Raw genomic sequence first — 16,769 nt, 5'->3', positions numbered from 1 at the left:
TTTCGTTGTGCAGTCGCTGTGGGCTCGGCTAGGGGCACGCTAACCCCCTCAGGCTAGCCAGTTACCAGATACGGGTAGCTGCTGAGTAATTTCAGCTAGTCTCCATCCAGTTAGGGGTCACGAGCATAGTGCTTAGTAATCTCTGCACATCTCTCTCCAACAACTCCGATCTATACTCCGCAGTCCATCACTTTGGATTCTCTCTCGTACATTTGATATCATCACCATGTCCCTCCCTCTCCTCACAGCCCAATACTACCAGCAACTCGAGCCTCCTCTCCTTACCGTCCCCGATGACCGCACCCTACTCCACCCCACCACTCAAGATGCCATCTACCGCGCCCTCTTCGCCGAACCCAGCTCCAGACCCCTCCCCCCACCAGCATATCGCACGCGCGTTCTCAAACGACTCATCACGAGACTAGAATCCCTACTCTCCAACCCCGAGGAGGATGTACGCTGAACCCTACCAGTATGCACTGCATACCCATACACATCTCCGCAAACCAATCCCCAGAACTAATCCCCCGGCCAGGAAATCTCCGACAATCTACTAGAAACCTACAGCACGCTCCTCTGCACCCCCAAACCATCCTCCATCCAACAAGCTCAGCAACTAACATACATTACCTACACTGCGCCAATTACCACCACCACCACCACCAACCAAGCAGAAGGATGTGAAGAACCAGAAGCGAGAACAATTCTCACTTCGGAATCCCGCAATGCGATTCTCACTGCGGGCACAACCGGCCACCGAACATGGGAAGCCGCGCTACATCTAGCTACATACCTCTCTGCTACATCGGAAGGGAAAGCACATATTGCCGGGAAACGGGTGCTCGAGCTAGGCGCGGGGACGGGTCTAGTGTCGATGCTCTGTGCCAAGTATCTCGGGGCAGAGATGGTGGTTGCGACGGATCGGGAGGTGGGGCTAATGCGACAGATTGGCGATTGTGCGGAGCGGAATCAATTGGAGAGGGTGAGGTTTAGAGGGAGGATCTGGGAATGGGGGAGGGATATGGAGAGCTGTCCCCAGGAGGAGGAGGATGATGATGATGGTAAGCAGGAGGAATGGATGACGGGCAAGGTTGAGTTTGATGTTGCCCTGGGGGCGGATTTGGTATGCTTCTTTCTCTTCCTCATTCTCACCTCCCTTGTTATTTTTCTTCTTTTTTTTCCCTTTCTTTTCTCTCTGCCTTTCTCTGTTCAGTCTAGTTTGGACTGGACAAAACTGGACAGGACAAGGTTGGGTTTCATTACCTCTTTGGGGTTGAGTTTCCCGACCTTATGGTTGCGCCGGGTTGTGTTGCCGTTGTGTTACTCACACCTCACTTTACCCATTCCATCTTTCTGTCCACCCACATCAATCTCTACCCTAGTAAGTTAGGAAGGTAGAGAACTGATCAATCACCAGATCTACGACGTCGACCTCGTCCCCCTGTTCGTCCAGACCGCCAAAGACCTCTTCGAGAACTACTGCGTCAGAGAGTTCCTCATCTCCGCCACATTACGCAATGAACATACCTTCGGGGCGTTTTTGAAGGCTTGTGGTGCGTTTCACTCCTTTTCCCTCTAACCCTAATCCTCTCTACTGTCTCCCAATCTTAAGAATCATGCATGAACGGGGAGTATGCACACTAACAATGATTGTACTATGAATACAGAAGACCAACATCTAACCGTAGAACGTATCCCGTTTGAATCGCCCGCTGAATCCGAACAGACGGGCTTCTTTCATTCCACGGCGATTCCGATCCAGACCTATCGGATCTCGTACCTTGCTTCTTTCTAGGAATAAAAGTTGTTTGTAAAGGAGACGCGTGTATCTGAAATGGTGATAGGTGAGTAGAGGCTTGATTGTACCTATATGGATGGATGTCAGTATGCTCAAGAGGCAGGCATGCATAGACGTAAGTATGAAGTATGGAAGTATGGATGCATGTTTAACTTCTGTATTGGATATGGTCGAAGAATATATTACATATGATGTATGCAAGATGTATATGAATCAGACATCGCTCATGGGTATCATAATCTATCTATCGGAACGCCTTTAGGAAGGGGAAACAGAAAGAAAGAAGGAATGAGAGACAGCAAATGAAAGGGCAGAACGAGAGAGAACACCTCCACGGCCTGACCATCAGAGTAACACAGTGACACAAAAAAGGAAGCAAGTAGCAAAGAATGTACGCATGCGATGATGCTGGAATCACGCTCATTAAGAGTCACAGTATAGGGTAGGGTAGGGTAGGTAGTATCGACAATGAAAGAAGGAAAATATGTATAAATGGCAGCATCCATGATCAACAAGATACTTTCCAGATTATAAAAAAAAACATAAGGCTAGTGGGCATCGGCGAGGCTCTCCCGGAGTAACCCCTCGTCCACTTGCTCCGCATGTATCGACACCGGCACACGCGACGTCGGGCGGAATCCCATAATCGGCCCCTTCTGGTTCACTCCCGGATACCGGAAGCGCAGAGGGGCCAGCTCGGGCCGGTGTCTGCTCTTCCTAGAGCCAGCCGACGAGGGTCGAGGTGCGGGTGTGTCCGAGGCCATGGTAGGCGTCTCGGCGATATGCTCGTTCGACGAAATTGGGGCTGTGCCCCAGTGTCCGCGCACCCAGCCGCCGACGCGTCGGCCTAAGGAGAGTTTGCGGGAGGCAGTGGAGGATTCAGGGTCGTTCTCAATCGGAGTCTGGCTTCTGCTGCCCGCCACCGATGCAAGAAGCGTTTGCGGACATTGGTCGGATAGCATGGCGGGCTCTCGGTCCGCAGTGACGATGCTGGTCGAAATGACTGGGGGTGTGGGGAACAAGTCGGCGCTGGACGACATGATCCGGCGAGGGATGCGAACTGGGATGGCACCGGAGTGCAGGTCGCTGAGTCGTGACGGACGACGACTGGGAGTGTGGATGTCCATTCCGGCCACGGAGAAGAGGCTTTCGTGGGAGGCACTGCGGCGTGGAGCGCGATACGGCGAGGAGAAGACGCCATCCGGAACTGTAGGAGATACAGCCCGCTGGGACTCCGCATAGTGCATTGATCGGGCATCCTCCCTCTCCTCCGGAATCACAGACTGCATCGCAGCCCTGCCCACGTATTCCGCACTGCTTCGGCGTTGGAAGTAGTCGTGAACCATGTCATCATCGCTGCCAGCAGCCAAGCCATCCCCATCCAGCGCCCGATAAGCCGCATCAACTTGCGCCTTTCTGAAACGGCCGCTCCGCAGCGGGGAAGTGAAGACCGTGCTGTCCGGGCTCGTCGGCTGGGAAGAATCAAACCCGCGGTCCACCCGGTCAAAGATCGATGAGGGCTGGTATGCCGACTGAGGAGAGCTCGCCATCGAGTCCGACACAGGAGACTGTATTGACCAACGGTGAGGAGCCGTTGGAGGAATCGAGACGGAGGTTTGTGATAGTATCGTGGAGGCGGAGGAAGCAGAGGATTGGGAGCGGTGATTTGCCTTGCGAGCGAGGGGGGTCCCCGAGGCCGAGTGCAGAACCGCAGCACTGCCGAGCGAGCGTCTTTTCTTGGAGCGACGGAAGAGCGAGCCCCTTTCCTTCTTGGGCGCGGCCGAAGCCGTGGGCGAGTGATAGTGGTGATGAATGTGAAGTTCCTGTGACACCCGACGCGACTCCTTCGACTCCAGTTCCTGACTCAGAGTCGTGGCTGGCCGTGCCTCCTGACCCTCGGACGCCAACGGCTGGTGCGAAAGAATCTGATCCCGCAGATTCTCAACCTCCTGGTTGGAGCTCTCCAGCATCTCGCGCAGCTCCATGATGCCCATCTGCAGGTTGGCATTGTCCTGCAGGATGTCTCGGACGAAGCGGGAGACCACCGTCGCGCCGCCGCGGTTACGCCCCAGCTCGTGAGCTGCTGCCGCTCCCTTCAATCGACCGGCGGCGCCATCGAGCTCCCGTTCCACAGTCCTCCGCCGCTCCATGCGTTGGACCAGCTCTGCATGTCGGTCCCGCTCCTCCCGGGCTTCCTTCTCAATGCGATCTACCTGGTCGTGCAGGTCACGCAAGGTGCACTCGGCCTGCTTCCAGCGCTGGACGGCCGACTTGGAGTCCTCCTGTGCGGACTGCAGGCTCTCCTGCAGCTTGGATTGTTCGACTTCCATCTGCGCCAATTGCGCTTCGAGGTCGGCGGCGCGGGCCGCCGACAAGGTGAGTTTGCGCAGCTCCGCCTCGGTGCTCTCGAGGCGGGCGGCAAGCGACTTGGAGTGCGAGTCGGAATCGGTGACGGCCTTGTTGAGGCCTTCGAGTTGTTCTAAAAGGCCGCGGTTCTCTTCGATGATGCGGGCATTCTCGGCCTGAACCTCCCGCTTTTCGCGTTCTAGGTTTTCGATGCTGACGAGTAACCGGTGACGGTCCTCTTCGGCCTCGGCCATGTAGGATTCATGACGGTGGAGTAGGGCCTGGAGAGCAAAGGTTAGCGAGGACGAGCTGGCGGAGGCTGCCGCCATGGCAGCTTTATCTGGGAAGGCAGTCATGACGGACAAAAACGCAACGGGAGAGAACCGGGGATGCCAGCTGGGATGATGCCATGAGGGAGGTTTCGAGCGACCGACTGCAGTCTGTCTTTCCCCTCTCCCAAATTCAAGCGAAGATCAAATTCCAAGGGTGGATACAGCAACCAAACAAAGTCAACGAGACCCTCCATCCACGAGGGCAAGTATGTGCGGAAGCAAAGTATGTACAGAAAGGCCGGAGTATGTGGGCAGGAAGGATATAGATAGATAGATAGACACAACACCACGCAACGCAAGGCAACGCAGCGAGAGCCGATGATGGGCAGGCCGGAGAACAGATCCCTGGCAGTCATACTTAAGGGAAATAAGAGGCAGGTTGTACCACCCCCGCCGCCTGGCCATGCTGACGTCGGCGAACCAACAAGCGAGCGAAGTTTAAAAATCCACCGGTGGAACGGACAGGGCAGGGATGGAAAGGGCCCGGCAAGGTCACGGAAAAAGTAGGCGACAACGTACCTGACCCAGCCTCGCGGCGGTTGCCAAATCCTTCTCGAGCCCCTCGAGGGCGACATGGTTATGGTGCAGGAATGCGCAATCGTCACGGCCACAGCAGCAGCGGAGGGCGAGGGGGGAGTCCGTGTCGGAGGAGGCCGAGTGGGAGGGAATGCAGGGCAGGCAACTAGCGGCCGGTGGGCGATGATGGGCTTGGGAGCTGCTAGAGCTCTGATCGGAATCCATGGCTGGTCGGAGCAGATGGAGCAGCAGCAGTAGCAGCAGCAGGAGGAGGAGACGGCAGGTGAGTTGGCACCCCTGGTCGGAGCGATGAGCTGGACCGGAGACGCCAGTTCATTGAGGTGAGAGATTAAATCGGGAGGCGAGTGGAGTTGGCTTTGTGGAAAGTCGAGACACTTGGGGATTGATTAGTTAGTTTGCGTGCCTGCTCTGCTGCTACTAAAAGTAGAAGAGAGACAGCAACAGCAACAGCAATAGCCACCACCAGCACCACCATCACCAACAAGCGAGAGAACAAGGGACCGTAGCAGGACAACAACGGTCGGTCAACCACGGAATGATCCGCCCAGCCCAGGGCGCCCTCGCAGTCCACCGCAAAGTAAAGTTCGTCATCGTTCAGGAAGCAAAGAGACGATCGCCCGGCCGATGGACTTCCAAGAAGGCGGCAAGGCAATCGGCCGCTGCGGATTGGTGGAGCCCTCGGGGCATTATTACCCTAGCAGTATTACCGTTTGTGAGCATCACTGCATCACTGCATCGCTGCATCTTGAATTCTGCAGTACTCTACCTAGTATCCTCCGTGCTTCGTCATCCTCGATACCCTTCACGCAAGTCTCCAAGTGATATCGATGGATCCAGCCTGGCTCAGTGGCTCCACCCCCCCTTCTTCAAATGATTCGCAGCAGGAACCACTATATCGGCCACCCTCGGACGCTACGCGCCCGGTCGGTGCCTGATGGATTCGAGGTGCCAATTGCCAAGTGTCGCGCTGTCACGCTGTCACTGTCGCCCAACCTCTTCTTCAGTTGTCAGGATAACCAGGGCCAGTCATCTTGCAGCTGTCATGCCGTGTTGCCGGAGGCTACAAGGACTAATGGCACGGGCCCGGAGTAGAACGGTGCATGTCATTCGCTTTCCTACGCCCCTATGTACCTACAGCCGTTCCCCCCTCCCCCCTCCCCCCTCCCCCACCCCACAGGCTCGCCTGCTCTGTGGCGCGCGCTCGCCCTCCTGTCCAGAGAGACATCCAGAACCCAGCAGCAACCTATACGCGCGAGGAAGGTGCAGTCTTGATATGCCAGATGTAATCAAACAAGTAATCCCGCGACAGCCTATATTGCCTGCCCACTCAAAGCAGAAAGTCGTTACGCACATTGATAAACGCCCCAGCGCCGCCCTCTTCGCTGATCTCATTCACCAGCACCTCTGTCTGCTGGTATAGTCGCTCCAGTGCCGCCGACGATGACTTGCCCAGTGACACTGCCCTCGTTAGCCAAACCTGTCCCTGTGCAACAACCAAGGAAGAGGGTGATAACATACCGAGAATGGCCGAGTTCAACTCTTCTGCCACCGCAATCCGCCCCGCAGGGTCCAGGTAGTGCCCATGTACTGACCGTCTTGCATCCGGGTAGGCCACCAGCGAAAAGATATCATCTAGCATCTTCCTGTCCCCGCCTCGCTCCTCGGGAGGATAGTCCAGGAACAATTGCTGCCCATACTGCACTGCCTCCGTGAGCAGCTCGTTGGATCGCGCGGTCGTCTCTGGTTCCTCCATGTCCATGCCATCAGCCTCGTACACGTCCCCCTCCTGGACTTGCTCGTCCAATTCCATTTCTTGATCGAACACCGCGCTGTTGTCCGACAGGCCATTGACGGATTTGCCTCGCTTCGTGGCCGTCGGCTCATTGCAGCGACGCATCATCTCGAGGAACTTGCGGCACCGTAGCTTGAAATGGATCTGTGGATAGGTCTGTAACACGTTCGCATAGTAGGCATTAGTATACTTGAGTGCCTTGTCGATGTCTCCTTCCAGGATGGCCGCTCGGATTTCTGCCGACAGTCAGTACTGCTATAGCAAATAAGCAAAGAAGGTAGTCGTACTCTGTCGATTAATCGCTTCAACGTCTTCCTCGACCTCATACTTCTTCAAGGGCGCTTGCCGACCATTTTCTAGCGCCGACGACTCGGCAGCAACTTCTTCGGCAAACGCTCGAGCCGTCTCGACATAGCCATCGTGGGCCAGAAATTGTGCCACCAGCTCCTGAAGCAGGGCAGATTCGTCCAACGGCGGCTGGAGATTGGCCGTGCTGGTCAGACCAATCTCCGTGTGGATCAACGACTTCTCACGCTGTTCAGCAACTATTAGCTCTGTCTTCCACCATGAATGACTGGAAAGCTACCTTGACCATGTCATCAATGTCGAACATGAACGGCTGCTGCCCAAAGTTCACGGCCAGATGGACTGGCGATTGTTTTTTCATGCCCACTGATGGGTAGACTTTCAGGTTTCGTAGTTCCCGAAATGCATTCCCTGGGGTTCGTTAGCGAGGAGTGCTCGAGATGGCATTCACCGACTTGGTGGAGATGTACCTAGGAACCCGCCATTCTTGGTGAAGAAAGCACATCCGGTGGAGAAATTCACGCCACATCCCACAGTGTCATTAGCCCCAAAGGTCGGGCCGTATTGTCGTCCTTGCCCTTGGCTCTCTCCAAAGAATGACTTGCCATCATCGCCGTGATAAGCCCAGGATTCCTGCTCCCATCCCGGAAGTCGTTCGACCGAAGCTTTCTTGCTTGAGAATCCGATTCCGATCATCCTGGAACTATGAGTACAATTATGGACCCTGGGGAAGAGCCCACCACTTACCCCTCTTTGGGTTTTGATATGATGGTGATCTCAAAGTAGTAGATTCCGCACTGCGGGGGCATGGGGTTATCCGCCCGGACGGCGGCAGCCTCGTGATCATGCTTGTTGACGGGCCCGTTGTAGCGGACCTCCAGCCCTCCATTCGTGAGCTCCAGGCCCGAATACTTGTCATCATCGTTCCATCGGGATGGAAGCGGTAGCAAGTGGTCGTCGTCGCCAGGGGGTTCCCTCTCGATAATATCATAGGTCATCCCGCGATGGGAGGGCGCAATCCGGGGCAGACTGGCCTGGCTAGAGGTGGTGGAGATGGGATTCGACGTGGTCGAGGGTATAGCTCCATCGCGGTGGGCTGCGATCTTGGCCCGACGGGCGGCATCGAGGCGGGAGACATAGCGGGAGTTGCGGAGATAGGATGGGGTGAAGTAGGGCGTGGCCGAGTCGGCCAAGTGACCGGGGGTATGAGAAAATGGATCGAAACGAGCGAGGTTGGCGAACTTGCGGGAATAGGGAGGCAGAGAATCGCCGGGGGACGGCCTCCAGGGCGAGTTCATTTGCATCTCGGCATCCACGGCGGCGGAGGGCCTCAGCAGGCGGGCGTCGGGAGCAAAAGGCGGCGGGGGATAAGAGGCGGTGGAGTAGAAGGAGGCGGGGGTCAGATGTGAGAAAGGGCTGTTGTATACGTTATGGTGGATGCTGGTGCTTGGCGAAGGGGAGAGGGCGGCTGTCCCAGACAGAACCGAAGCGTAGGAGGAACGACGGGGGATGGTAGAGAAGCTGGGAGGGTTGGAGTAGTAGTAAGTGGAGGAGGAGGAGGAAGAGGTGGAGGTGGTGGAAGTGGTGGAAGTGTTGGTGAGGAGAGCAGCTCGAGCAGCAGCAGCAGCTCCACCGGAAGGGGGAAACGATGCGTCAGTCATGATTAGATAGTATTATTATTCTTAGGGATTCTGCTGCTTTGGGTCAGGCCTGCGGGTCCCACGCGCCTCTTTCCTCGCCAGTTTGGTCTGGAGATAGTAGGAGGTAGTATTACTTACTTACTCTCGAACCCTAAATCCACAATCAAGGTGCCTGCTGTGGCCTTCCTTGTCCTTTCTTTCTTGTCCAGTGGTTGTCGTGTTCTCCCCGAGTGATCCGCCGTTCTTTGTGGTTCTTCTGTTCTTCTTCTTCTTCTTCTGCTGCTGCTCGTCCTGGGAATTGCCGTAACCGGAATGCAGTGGAGCAACACCACTTACTCAACACGGATCTAGAATTCTAGACTTGAGAATTGCTGGCACGATAGAGAGAGAGAGAGAGAGAGAAGAGGAGATAACTCCCCCCAGGAACCAAATCAACAGAGACAAAGAAAAGAGGAGATCCAACCCATCCGTGAATCCAATCTCACCCGTCAACACAAAGCAACGGGAATGATGAGCACAAGAGGGAAGATGCTGCGTGAAGGACGGCACAACACCTCGCGTGACCAGAACAAACGACAGTATGACAGGCAAGGCATGGCGGATGGCCTGGCCGAGAAAACTGCGGGGAAACAACCGACCAGACCAGACCAGACCAGACCAAACCGGAGCTGAAGGCTTTACTCCTGCTGCTTCTAGGCAATAGTACTTCACTGGTAGGCATGTCCAGAATGAGGGGAACGGCAACCTCCCCCTCCCTTCGTCCCCATCCTTGCATCCATCCATCCCCTCAAGAAAGATGGACATTTCCCCCCCTACCCATGGATGTAGTCGAGATGATGCAGGGCGTGTATCACCCGGCCGTGGCTCCATGGGGCATCCCCGGAACTCACCACCAGGACTAGTCCCGGCTGAACCCTTGGAAAACCAGCCCTTCCCCCTTCTGAAGATAATAGGTAGTAGTGAAGTAGATGGATGTCCTGCCAGGGGAATACTTGCCCGTAGATCCTTACGATGTTGCCTACAGTGATGAGTGACTACAGGGAATTGCCCGTCTTTGCTTTTGACCTCAGCCATGTAACATTGGCTCGGGCCACACAGTGTATCACTCCCGGGTCTTCCCCGGCCGGAGGCATGGATGACGCCGGCATCACATCGTGGTCTTCTCTCGGAGGAGCCAGGAAAGGCGCCTTTGAGCCACATTCGGGACGAGTCGTGGAATGAATGGTCCCTACACGAGTTACCACGAGCATCCCTACTGTGGAAATGGTTGAGCACGTGCGGAAAGGTGCTGAGTTTTTCTTTAATTCCATGTTGAACAACGCATCCTGGAATTCCAGTCCAGATTGGTATCCATGTGCCGACGTGCTTCCAATCGCCGAGATGATCCCAACCCGGGCCCGCCAGGCCCTGCGCAGAGCACCCAAGCCCGTCTTCGGCGGCATCTCTACTGATACAGAACAGAGGTAGATAGTAAGCGAACAGAGCAAACACAAGATCGCAAAGAAAGCCCGTCAAATATGCAGGATAAGCACCATCCCATCCCCATGCCAGAGCCTGAAGTACATCCCCAATGCGAGTGAACCGCTGAAAAGCCCGGTGACCGTCCTAGACCTAACGCCAAATCCAGTAACAAGAAAGGAGAAACAAAGAAAAGCATCACCAGAGCGTCAAAAGAAATAAAGGTAGTAGTGTCGAAAATAATGTACAGGAAGAAGGACGATATGTGGATGGATGGAGAGACCCCTCAAGCCGCCATGACAATGGCGGGGGAGGAGGCTTCGGTAAGATTGGGAGGAGCTGGGGTGAGATCCCCGTCGCCGGCACTCTTCTCGCTGGGGACGCCACTAGCACTTTGGTTGGCCTTGCTGTCGCTGTCGCCCGTCTCGAGAGCCATCCCATGGGCCTCGTCGTGCTCCGACTTCAAGGGCCGGGGAGTTCGCCAGGATGGCAGGATCCATTGGATGCCCGTGAAGCTCTTCAGCTGGAGAGGCTTGCGTTCCCATCGACGACATGGAGCCCCCGTGCGATCTAGAGCACGCAGACCGGCATTGATCGCGCCCATATTGGCCTTGGGACCTAGCTTGTGGTTGGCCACCAACTTGGCATGGTCGACGGTGCCGTCATCCCTACAGACAGTTAGCAAATGCACAACGGACGGTCTATTAGGGGGAGTAACGCACAATCTAGGCTTCTTCTTCGGGCCCGGCTTGCCTCTTGGCTTCGGGGTGGTCTCACTCGTCTGGTGCAAGCCTCTCTTGGTGCCTGGCTTAGGGCCAGGAACACCCTTGCGACGAGGAGTGTCTGCAGCCGAGGTGCCCGCCGCGGGGGTCGAGGCAGCATCGGATGCATTGTCCACAGAGGACGGAGGGAGAGGTGGTTCGGCTGATGACGAGGCCGGAGACGAAGGCTCCCTGATCTTGATGGGAGACTCGACGTTGCTAACGCTGGTTCGTTTGCTCTTCCGGTCCTTTCCCTCGGGCGGCGGCGTTACGAACTGACTCAACAGTTCGGATGACAGCTTGAGGACGAGGATCTTCTTGGAAGCCCCGGATCGGCTGGAGCGACCGTTTGTGGTGGAGCTGGCAGAGCTGACGGCCGGCATGATGGCGGAGATCGGTGGATGGTGTTGTTGAGATAATGCCCTTCAGACGATGGGAAGGGCAGTGGGGGAGAGAGAAGAAGGCCCGATGGGTTGTTTGGGGGGACAGACCGACGAGCGACCGACGCAGCCGAGCGTGAGGTGGTGAATTTAAAAAGCCGCAAGGCCAGTTGGGGGTGGAGGGGAGAGAGGAATTAAATGACGATCGTGACGTGGGTGTCGAGGGATTGGTTGGTGGGATGGAAGGGAACCGGGTGTGGTTCGCAGTGGTCGAGGGCGGCGGCGAGACCTGGTCAGGGCGAGGCGAAAGTCTGGCAGGGCTGAGGGAGACAGGAGGTGTGAGGCGCTGGTGACATACTCCGGTGGTGAGGATAGGAGGATAGCGGCGGTGGTGGTGAGAGTGAGGGTGGTGATGGTGAGGGTGATGGGGAAGAAGACAAGGGGAGGAGGGGAGAAGGGAGGGAAGAAGACGGGGGAGGGAAGAAAGGGATGGATGGGGATGTCGAGGCGCCGTGTGGTGGTTTCATTGTGGTGTGTGTGTGTTTCTCACTGCTCGTCTAGGGAACGACAGCCAGACTTTTCGGTGCGGTCAGTCCAGGAGAGAAGCTGAAGGTCAGTTCCGACTGCTCCTCTTTTGCCGGGCCTCGCCGCCAGGTATTATTACACCCGGCCCCGGCGCGTTCCCGCCGCGTCTGCGTACCGTCTGATACGGGGCTGCACTAGCTATCAGGTGGTATCCGTTTGGTATCGCCGTATCTCTGTGGTCTGGGCGGTAAGGCCGGACCTTCCATAGTACAATTGCCATAGAGAGTTAGATAGTTACCGCATACTGCGTACTCCGTACAGAACCATCCATCCATCCATCCATCTTCTAGGCTGCTCCTCTCTCTTGCTTGCTGGCTTGCTTGCTCGCTCTCTCTCTTCCTCTCTCTCTCTCCGGCTGTCCGTCGACTATCTACCGGCTGTCTGCCTGCTAGATACTAGTAGTAGATAGCTAGCACTCTCCGTACTTCCTCCTCCAAAGGAAGAAAGAAACATCTGACCGATACCAATACGCATCCTGTCACTTACACCTAGAATATCCCGGCAAACAAGTAATATTCCTCTGAATCCCCTCATTCACCATTCCCTCTCTGCCAAACCACAAATTCTGCAACACCAACCCAGCCACATTCTCTCCCTCCCCCGTGTTCCCTCCGATCCCTATCGAGGATCGCGAGCAGGGAAAAAAAATATGGATCGCCCGTCCCGCCTGGGCCGCTTAGACTTTCAGACGAACAGCACCGCTTCCGGCCTGCTTTCTTTCCATCCTTTCATTCGTAAGCGGGCGTTTCGTTTCTTTTGCGTTCTTTTCTTGGGGCATGAGATGATCCATCTTCACCTGATGCATCACCTGTCCAATTTCCCTCGGTCAATCCCCCCTCATCCATCATTCATCAGCTGGGAACAGGATATGCAACCCAAGTAAAGAAACAGGATGAATACCTACCTAAATCATCATTGACTCCGTCCCTCCCATCTAAATAATTCGTATCCAACAAGTACTACCTAGGTATCTATCTACTCCGTGTCTAGGTCCCTAGTGACTAGCAACTAGTCACTCTAGGTACATATTCGACCAGTACCCAGGTAACCGGGCTAATGCTTGCCGGCCAGGGGGTGGTGAGGGGGGCGCAAAACCAATCAATAATAAGGATCACAGCCTAAGGAAACTGAACCGTCGTCGGGATCCAGAAAATCAATTTACAATTTAATTCCCTCAGCTCTAAGCCCAGCATTTTCTGGCCCCCGATCGGCCGGGTTGGCCTTCATCGTCTGTACCGTACAGCATCGCCCATCTTAATATTACTTATTTGCTAGATAACAATATTTACGAGAGGAAAAAAAATCTACATATAGATTGATCAAGAAGGCTGGGACTGGCGGAGCAAACAGGCCACGGTTGAAACCTCCAGCCAAGGAGGAGGAAGGATTGATGCATCGCTTCATGGCTGAATCTTATACCGGGATCAATGGGATGGCCTGCCATCACTCTACCCAAATGGAAGGAAAGTATACAGAAAATAATTATCGAATCAATTTATAGAAGAAATAAAATTCGTATGTATTCTACTATATAATCAGTAACGAAAGGAAAAACCCACAATTTCGCCCACCACTTAATCTGCCTTCCCCTGCTTCTTCCGCCGAATCACCTCCGCAACCGCTTGCTGCACCCCGGCACTGGCCCGAACGCTGCCCAGCACCAGCGCCTCCTTCATACCCTTTCGCAGCGTGGTCACGCCCTCACGATCACCCTTGAACGGCGCAAACCCCAACTGCATCAGCCGGGTCGCCTCGCCGTCCGTCGCGCGCGAGAGCTGCACCAGCTGTCCCAGCCGCTGAATGGTCTGTGGATTAAGGCGCTCATCAGGACCAGACGACCCTTTCCTGATCTCCGGCGGCGTGAGCTGCGAGATGAATATGTGCAGGGTGACCGAGGCGCGCTGCGCGAGGGTCAAAATCTGAAACGGCAAGAGATAGAACTCGGCGCCCTTCGACGAGAGTCCCAACAGCCCGTGCAACCCGGGGGGGATATATCCTCCAGGGACCATAAAAGCCGCAGGACGGGTGAGAAGGATTGATTCGAGGGTAAGAAGCGCAGCAAAGGTGAAGTAGCGCCACTAGACAGGCCTCCGTTAGCCATCAATCACACCCTCAAACCCAGGAACAGCACAAAAGACCAAGAGCAACTTACATAGCGACCCCACTCCGACCAATAGGTAAACTGTAGCACCACGATCGTGACCAACCCGATCAGATACTTCGGCAGGGTCCGCTGCAGCCCGGCCAGGGCAAACTCCTGCAACGTTTTCAGGTTGCCCCATTTCAGCATATCCGGGCCGTACATATCGTAGGCGACGCGCTTGGCGGGATCGAGGAGGGTATCCTGAGCTAGCTTCAAATACACAAAGTAGCTGTCCGAGGCATCGCCGCCGACCTTATCCGGATGGTGCTGGGCGGCGAGGCGACGGAAGCGCGATTTGATGGAACGTTCGTCGGCGAGGGCGAGACACCAAGGGCACGGTAGAAGTCACCGGCGACTTGCACACGGTGGAAGGTCTCGTAGAGGGTGTAGAGAAGATAGCTGGTCACGACCAGGATGTAAATGCGACGGCGGTGTCGCGCATAGCGCGGGGTGCCGGGCTGGGGACGAGGTTCGCCGGCGCGGATCGTGATGCCATAGTAGACGCTTTGGACAATAGAGGTGACATACTGTGCGAAAGTCATTAACAACTGACTGATTGACTATCTGGTGCTGCGCAGAGGAGCGCTTTTTGGGAATGGACACGGTACTCACGTTTGGAAGGATAGCCCAACCAAAATAGGATAGGAGGGACGACATGAGCAGAAGGGAAGATATCACAAGGAGAAAAATGAGGTCAAGTCGCCATCAAACCAAGAAAATTAAACCTCATCAAGAACAAAGAGCGACAACGATAAGGGTCCTGAGGCGGTCCGAACCTTGGAGACGATCTATTACTATGAAGTACGATGTAGATAGATAGTAGATGCGGCCCCGTATACAAGGCCGGGTTCACCGCCCACCCCACCGCCCGCCTCCACTGCTCCGTCCGAAAAGAAAAAAAAGAGAGCGAGGAAAAAAAAAAACGCACTCCACCAGCATCATCAATCAGCATCTCCATTGCGCCTCACACCACCACCCCCCCCAATTGACACCATGGCCCTCGACGCAATGGACCTCGACCCCACCCCGACAGGGCCCGCCACGCTGCCGTCTCCCGAAAAAGACCGCAAGCGCAAGCACAAGGACAGCACATCGCCCAGCAAGAAGAAGCGCAAGCACGAATCCGACTCGACCAAGAAGAAGAGCAGCAAGAAGTCCTCCAAGAGCAAGACCAGCACAACCATCAATGAATCCACCTCCTCCGCCACCAACAACAACAACGACTCACCTTACACCCTCACCACCGCCACGCTCTACCTCCCCTCTCCCCGATCTCCATCTCGCCCACCCACGCCCTAGCTTCCCTGCTAGCAGAGCATCTCTCGCCGCTCCTCCTCACCTACTACGCACCCCTGAAGGGCATCGTCCTCGCCTACTCCAATGCCTCAATCTCCAGCACCGCGCCGCAATCCACCAGCGTCGTCAACGCCGAGGACCCTCACCCGCAACCACTCACGCTCGCCTGCACGGCCGGCGAATACGGTGTTCTCTACGTGTACCTCACAGCGACCTTCCTGGTGTTCCGACCCCAGCGCGGCCAGATCCTCGAGGGCTGGGTGAATGTGCAGTCGGAAGGCTTCCTAGGCGCGATCGTCCTGAACCTGTTCACCGTGGGCATTGAACGGAAACGTCTGCCCCCGAGCTGGAAGTGGATTCCGCCGGGCGAGGAGCAGGAAGAGGAGCAGCAGCAGCAACTATCATCCTCCACCGAAGACGCACACGAAGAAGACGAGGAAGATAGCGACTCTTCTAGCCAACAAAAGAACAAGACGCCCTTCGACCCGGAGAAAGAACTCTTCCGACCCATTGCTCTCGCTTCGGACGTGAACCCCCTCGCCGATACCGATACCAATGAAGGCGGCAACAACACCACCAACGATGAGGACGAGGACGCCGCCGCAGAGGGCTATTTCCAGTCCGTATCGGGACACCGAGTGCGCGGGACGATCAAGTTCCGGGTCGTGGATGTGGATGTGATTCCTGGATCGGAGCGGGAGAGTGGCTTCATCAGTATCGAGGGCACGATGCTGGATGAGGATGAGGAGCGACGTCTGTTCGAGGAGGAACGCACCGGTGTTTCTTCTCTTTCTACTGGCATGACACCAAGGAGATCAACCTCGGCCTCCATGTCAGGGGCACTGGCTATCCGGTCTGCTTCCACCTCTGCTGCGCCTTCCCCCGTGGTTGTAGATATCGAAGTAGAGTCGCCGAGTAAGAAGCCCGTGAAGGAGAAGAAGTCCAAGTCCAAGTCCAAGAAGGAGAAGTCGAGGGAATGAGTGTCAGTGTGAGTGTGTAGTGAACCCTGTTGATACGCGCTGTACGCTCCATGTTATATACTCCGTGTTCTATTCTCTTTTTTATATTGTATTCAGCTTTGTCCACGTCTGGCGTTAGATGGGAGAATCAAAAGATCTATCTTTTTAGGGTGTTTTACTCAAAGGGTGCTTTTTGAATGATAGATAGAGTCTGTTAACTTGGTTACTTGATCCGGAAACATGAGGAGAATAGGCTAGGAGGTAGAACTACACTCGGCAATTAGTACTGCTATGCTTCTCTAGTCTGCTTTCACATTATGTACTACTATGTAGTATATGGTCAACGCTGGTTAACTTGGGATGGGGAATCATCACAGGTACTATTCAACGTAATCATTATTCCTGACGCTATTTTCAAAGGACATCTTAATAGTAT

At 55.4% G+C, this 16,769-nt stretch overlaps 6 protein-coding genes across 6 annotated transcripts; 2 read left to right on the top strand and 4 right to left on the bottom strand.

Annotated features, from left to right (window-relative positions):
• Positions 1 to 226: 226 nt before the first annotated feature.
• Positions 227 to 1,971, top strand: BO94DRAFT_577455 (protein-lysine N-methyltransferase; the record flags this gene model as incomplete). Its single annotated transcript, XM_025615176.1, has 5 exons — positions 227 to 454; positions 536 to 1,123; positions 1,214 to 1,381; positions 1,418 to 1,553; positions 1,668 to 1,971. The coding sequence occupies 5 exons, from the start codon at positions 227 to 229 to the stop codon at positions 1,793 to 1,795; spliced, it is 1,248 nt and encodes a 415-aa protein (XP_025464652.1). The 3' UTR covers positions 1,796 to 1,971.
• Positions 1,972 to 2,346: 375 nt separating this feature from the next.
• BO94DRAFT_472427 (uncharacterized protein) lies at positions 2,347 to 8,772 on the bottom strand (the record flags this gene model as incomplete). The annotated part of the gene is made up of 8 exons (XM_025608431.1): positions 2,347 to 4,425; positions 4,996 to 5,183; positions 6,361 to 6,476; positions 6,528 to 7,041; positions 7,093 to 7,339; positions 7,392 to 7,522; positions 7,582 to 7,808; positions 7,859 to 8,772. 8 exons carry the CDS (start codon positions 8,770 to 8,772, stop codon positions 2,347 to 2,349), a joined length of 4,416 nt encoding a protein of 1,471 aa, XP_025464651.1.
• Positions 8,773 to 10,344: 1,572 nt separating this feature from the next.
• Positions 10,345 to 11,498, bottom strand: BO94DRAFT_187665 (uncharacterized protein). The gene is made up of 2 exons (XM_025606022.1): positions 10,932 to 11,498; positions 10,345 to 10,877 (listed from the first exon to the last, which is right to left on the bottom strand). The coding sequence occupies exons 1-2, from the start codon at positions 11,351 to 11,353 to the stop codon at positions 10,496 to 10,498; spliced, it is 804 nt and encodes a 267-aa protein (XP_025464650.1). The 5' UTR covers positions 11,354 to 11,498; the 3' UTR covers positions 10,345 to 10,495.
• BO94DRAFT_187660 (uncharacterized protein) lies at positions 11,499 to 11,966 on the bottom strand. The gene has a single exon (XM_025606021.1). It carries the CDS (start codon positions 11,875 to 11,877, stop codon positions 11,644 to 11,646), a length of 234 nt encoding a protein of 77 aa, XP_025464649.1. The 5' UTR covers positions 11,878 to 11,966; the 3' UTR covers positions 11,499 to 11,643.
• A 1,473-nt stretch (positions 11,967 to 13,439) lies between these two features.
• BO94DRAFT_537927 (membrane associated DnaJ chaperone) lies at positions 13,440 to 14,868 on the bottom strand. Its single transcript, XM_025612381.1, has 4 exons — positions 14,691 to 14,868; positions 14,384 to 14,605; positions 14,088 to 14,345; positions 13,440 to 14,013 (listed from the first exon to the last, which is right to left on the bottom strand). The coding sequence occupies exons 1-4, from the start codon at positions 14,733 to 14,735 to the stop codon at positions 13,510 to 13,512; spliced, it is 1,029 nt and encodes a 342-aa protein (XP_025464648.1). The 5' UTR covers positions 14,736 to 14,868; the 3' UTR covers positions 13,440 to 13,509.
• Positions 14,869 to 15,071: 203 nt separating this feature from the next.
• BO94DRAFT_577450 (DNA-directed RNA polymerase I subunit RPA43) lies at positions 15,072 to 16,629 on the top strand (the record flags this gene model as incomplete). The annotated part of the gene is made up of 2 exons (XM_025615175.1): positions 15,072 to 15,232; positions 15,475 to 16,629. The coding sequence occupies 2 exons, from the start codon at positions 15,072 to 15,074 to the stop codon at positions 16,352 to 16,354; spliced, it is 1,041 nt and encodes a 346-aa protein (XP_025464647.1). The 3' UTR covers positions 16,355 to 16,629.
• Between the last annotated feature and the right edge of the window lie 140 nt (positions 16,630 to 16,769).

This window comes from Aspergillus sclerotioniger (assembly GCF_003184525.1).
Source record: "Aspergillus sclerotioniger CBS 115572 chromosome Unknown BO94scaffold_25, whole genome shotgun sequence".
NCBI lineage: Eukaryota > Fungi > Ascomycota > Eurotiomycetes > Eurotiales > Aspergillaceae > Aspergillus > Aspergillus sclerotioniger.
Note: the sequence above shows the minus strand (reverse complement) of the source record. Positions and strands in the feature narration are given on the sequence as shown.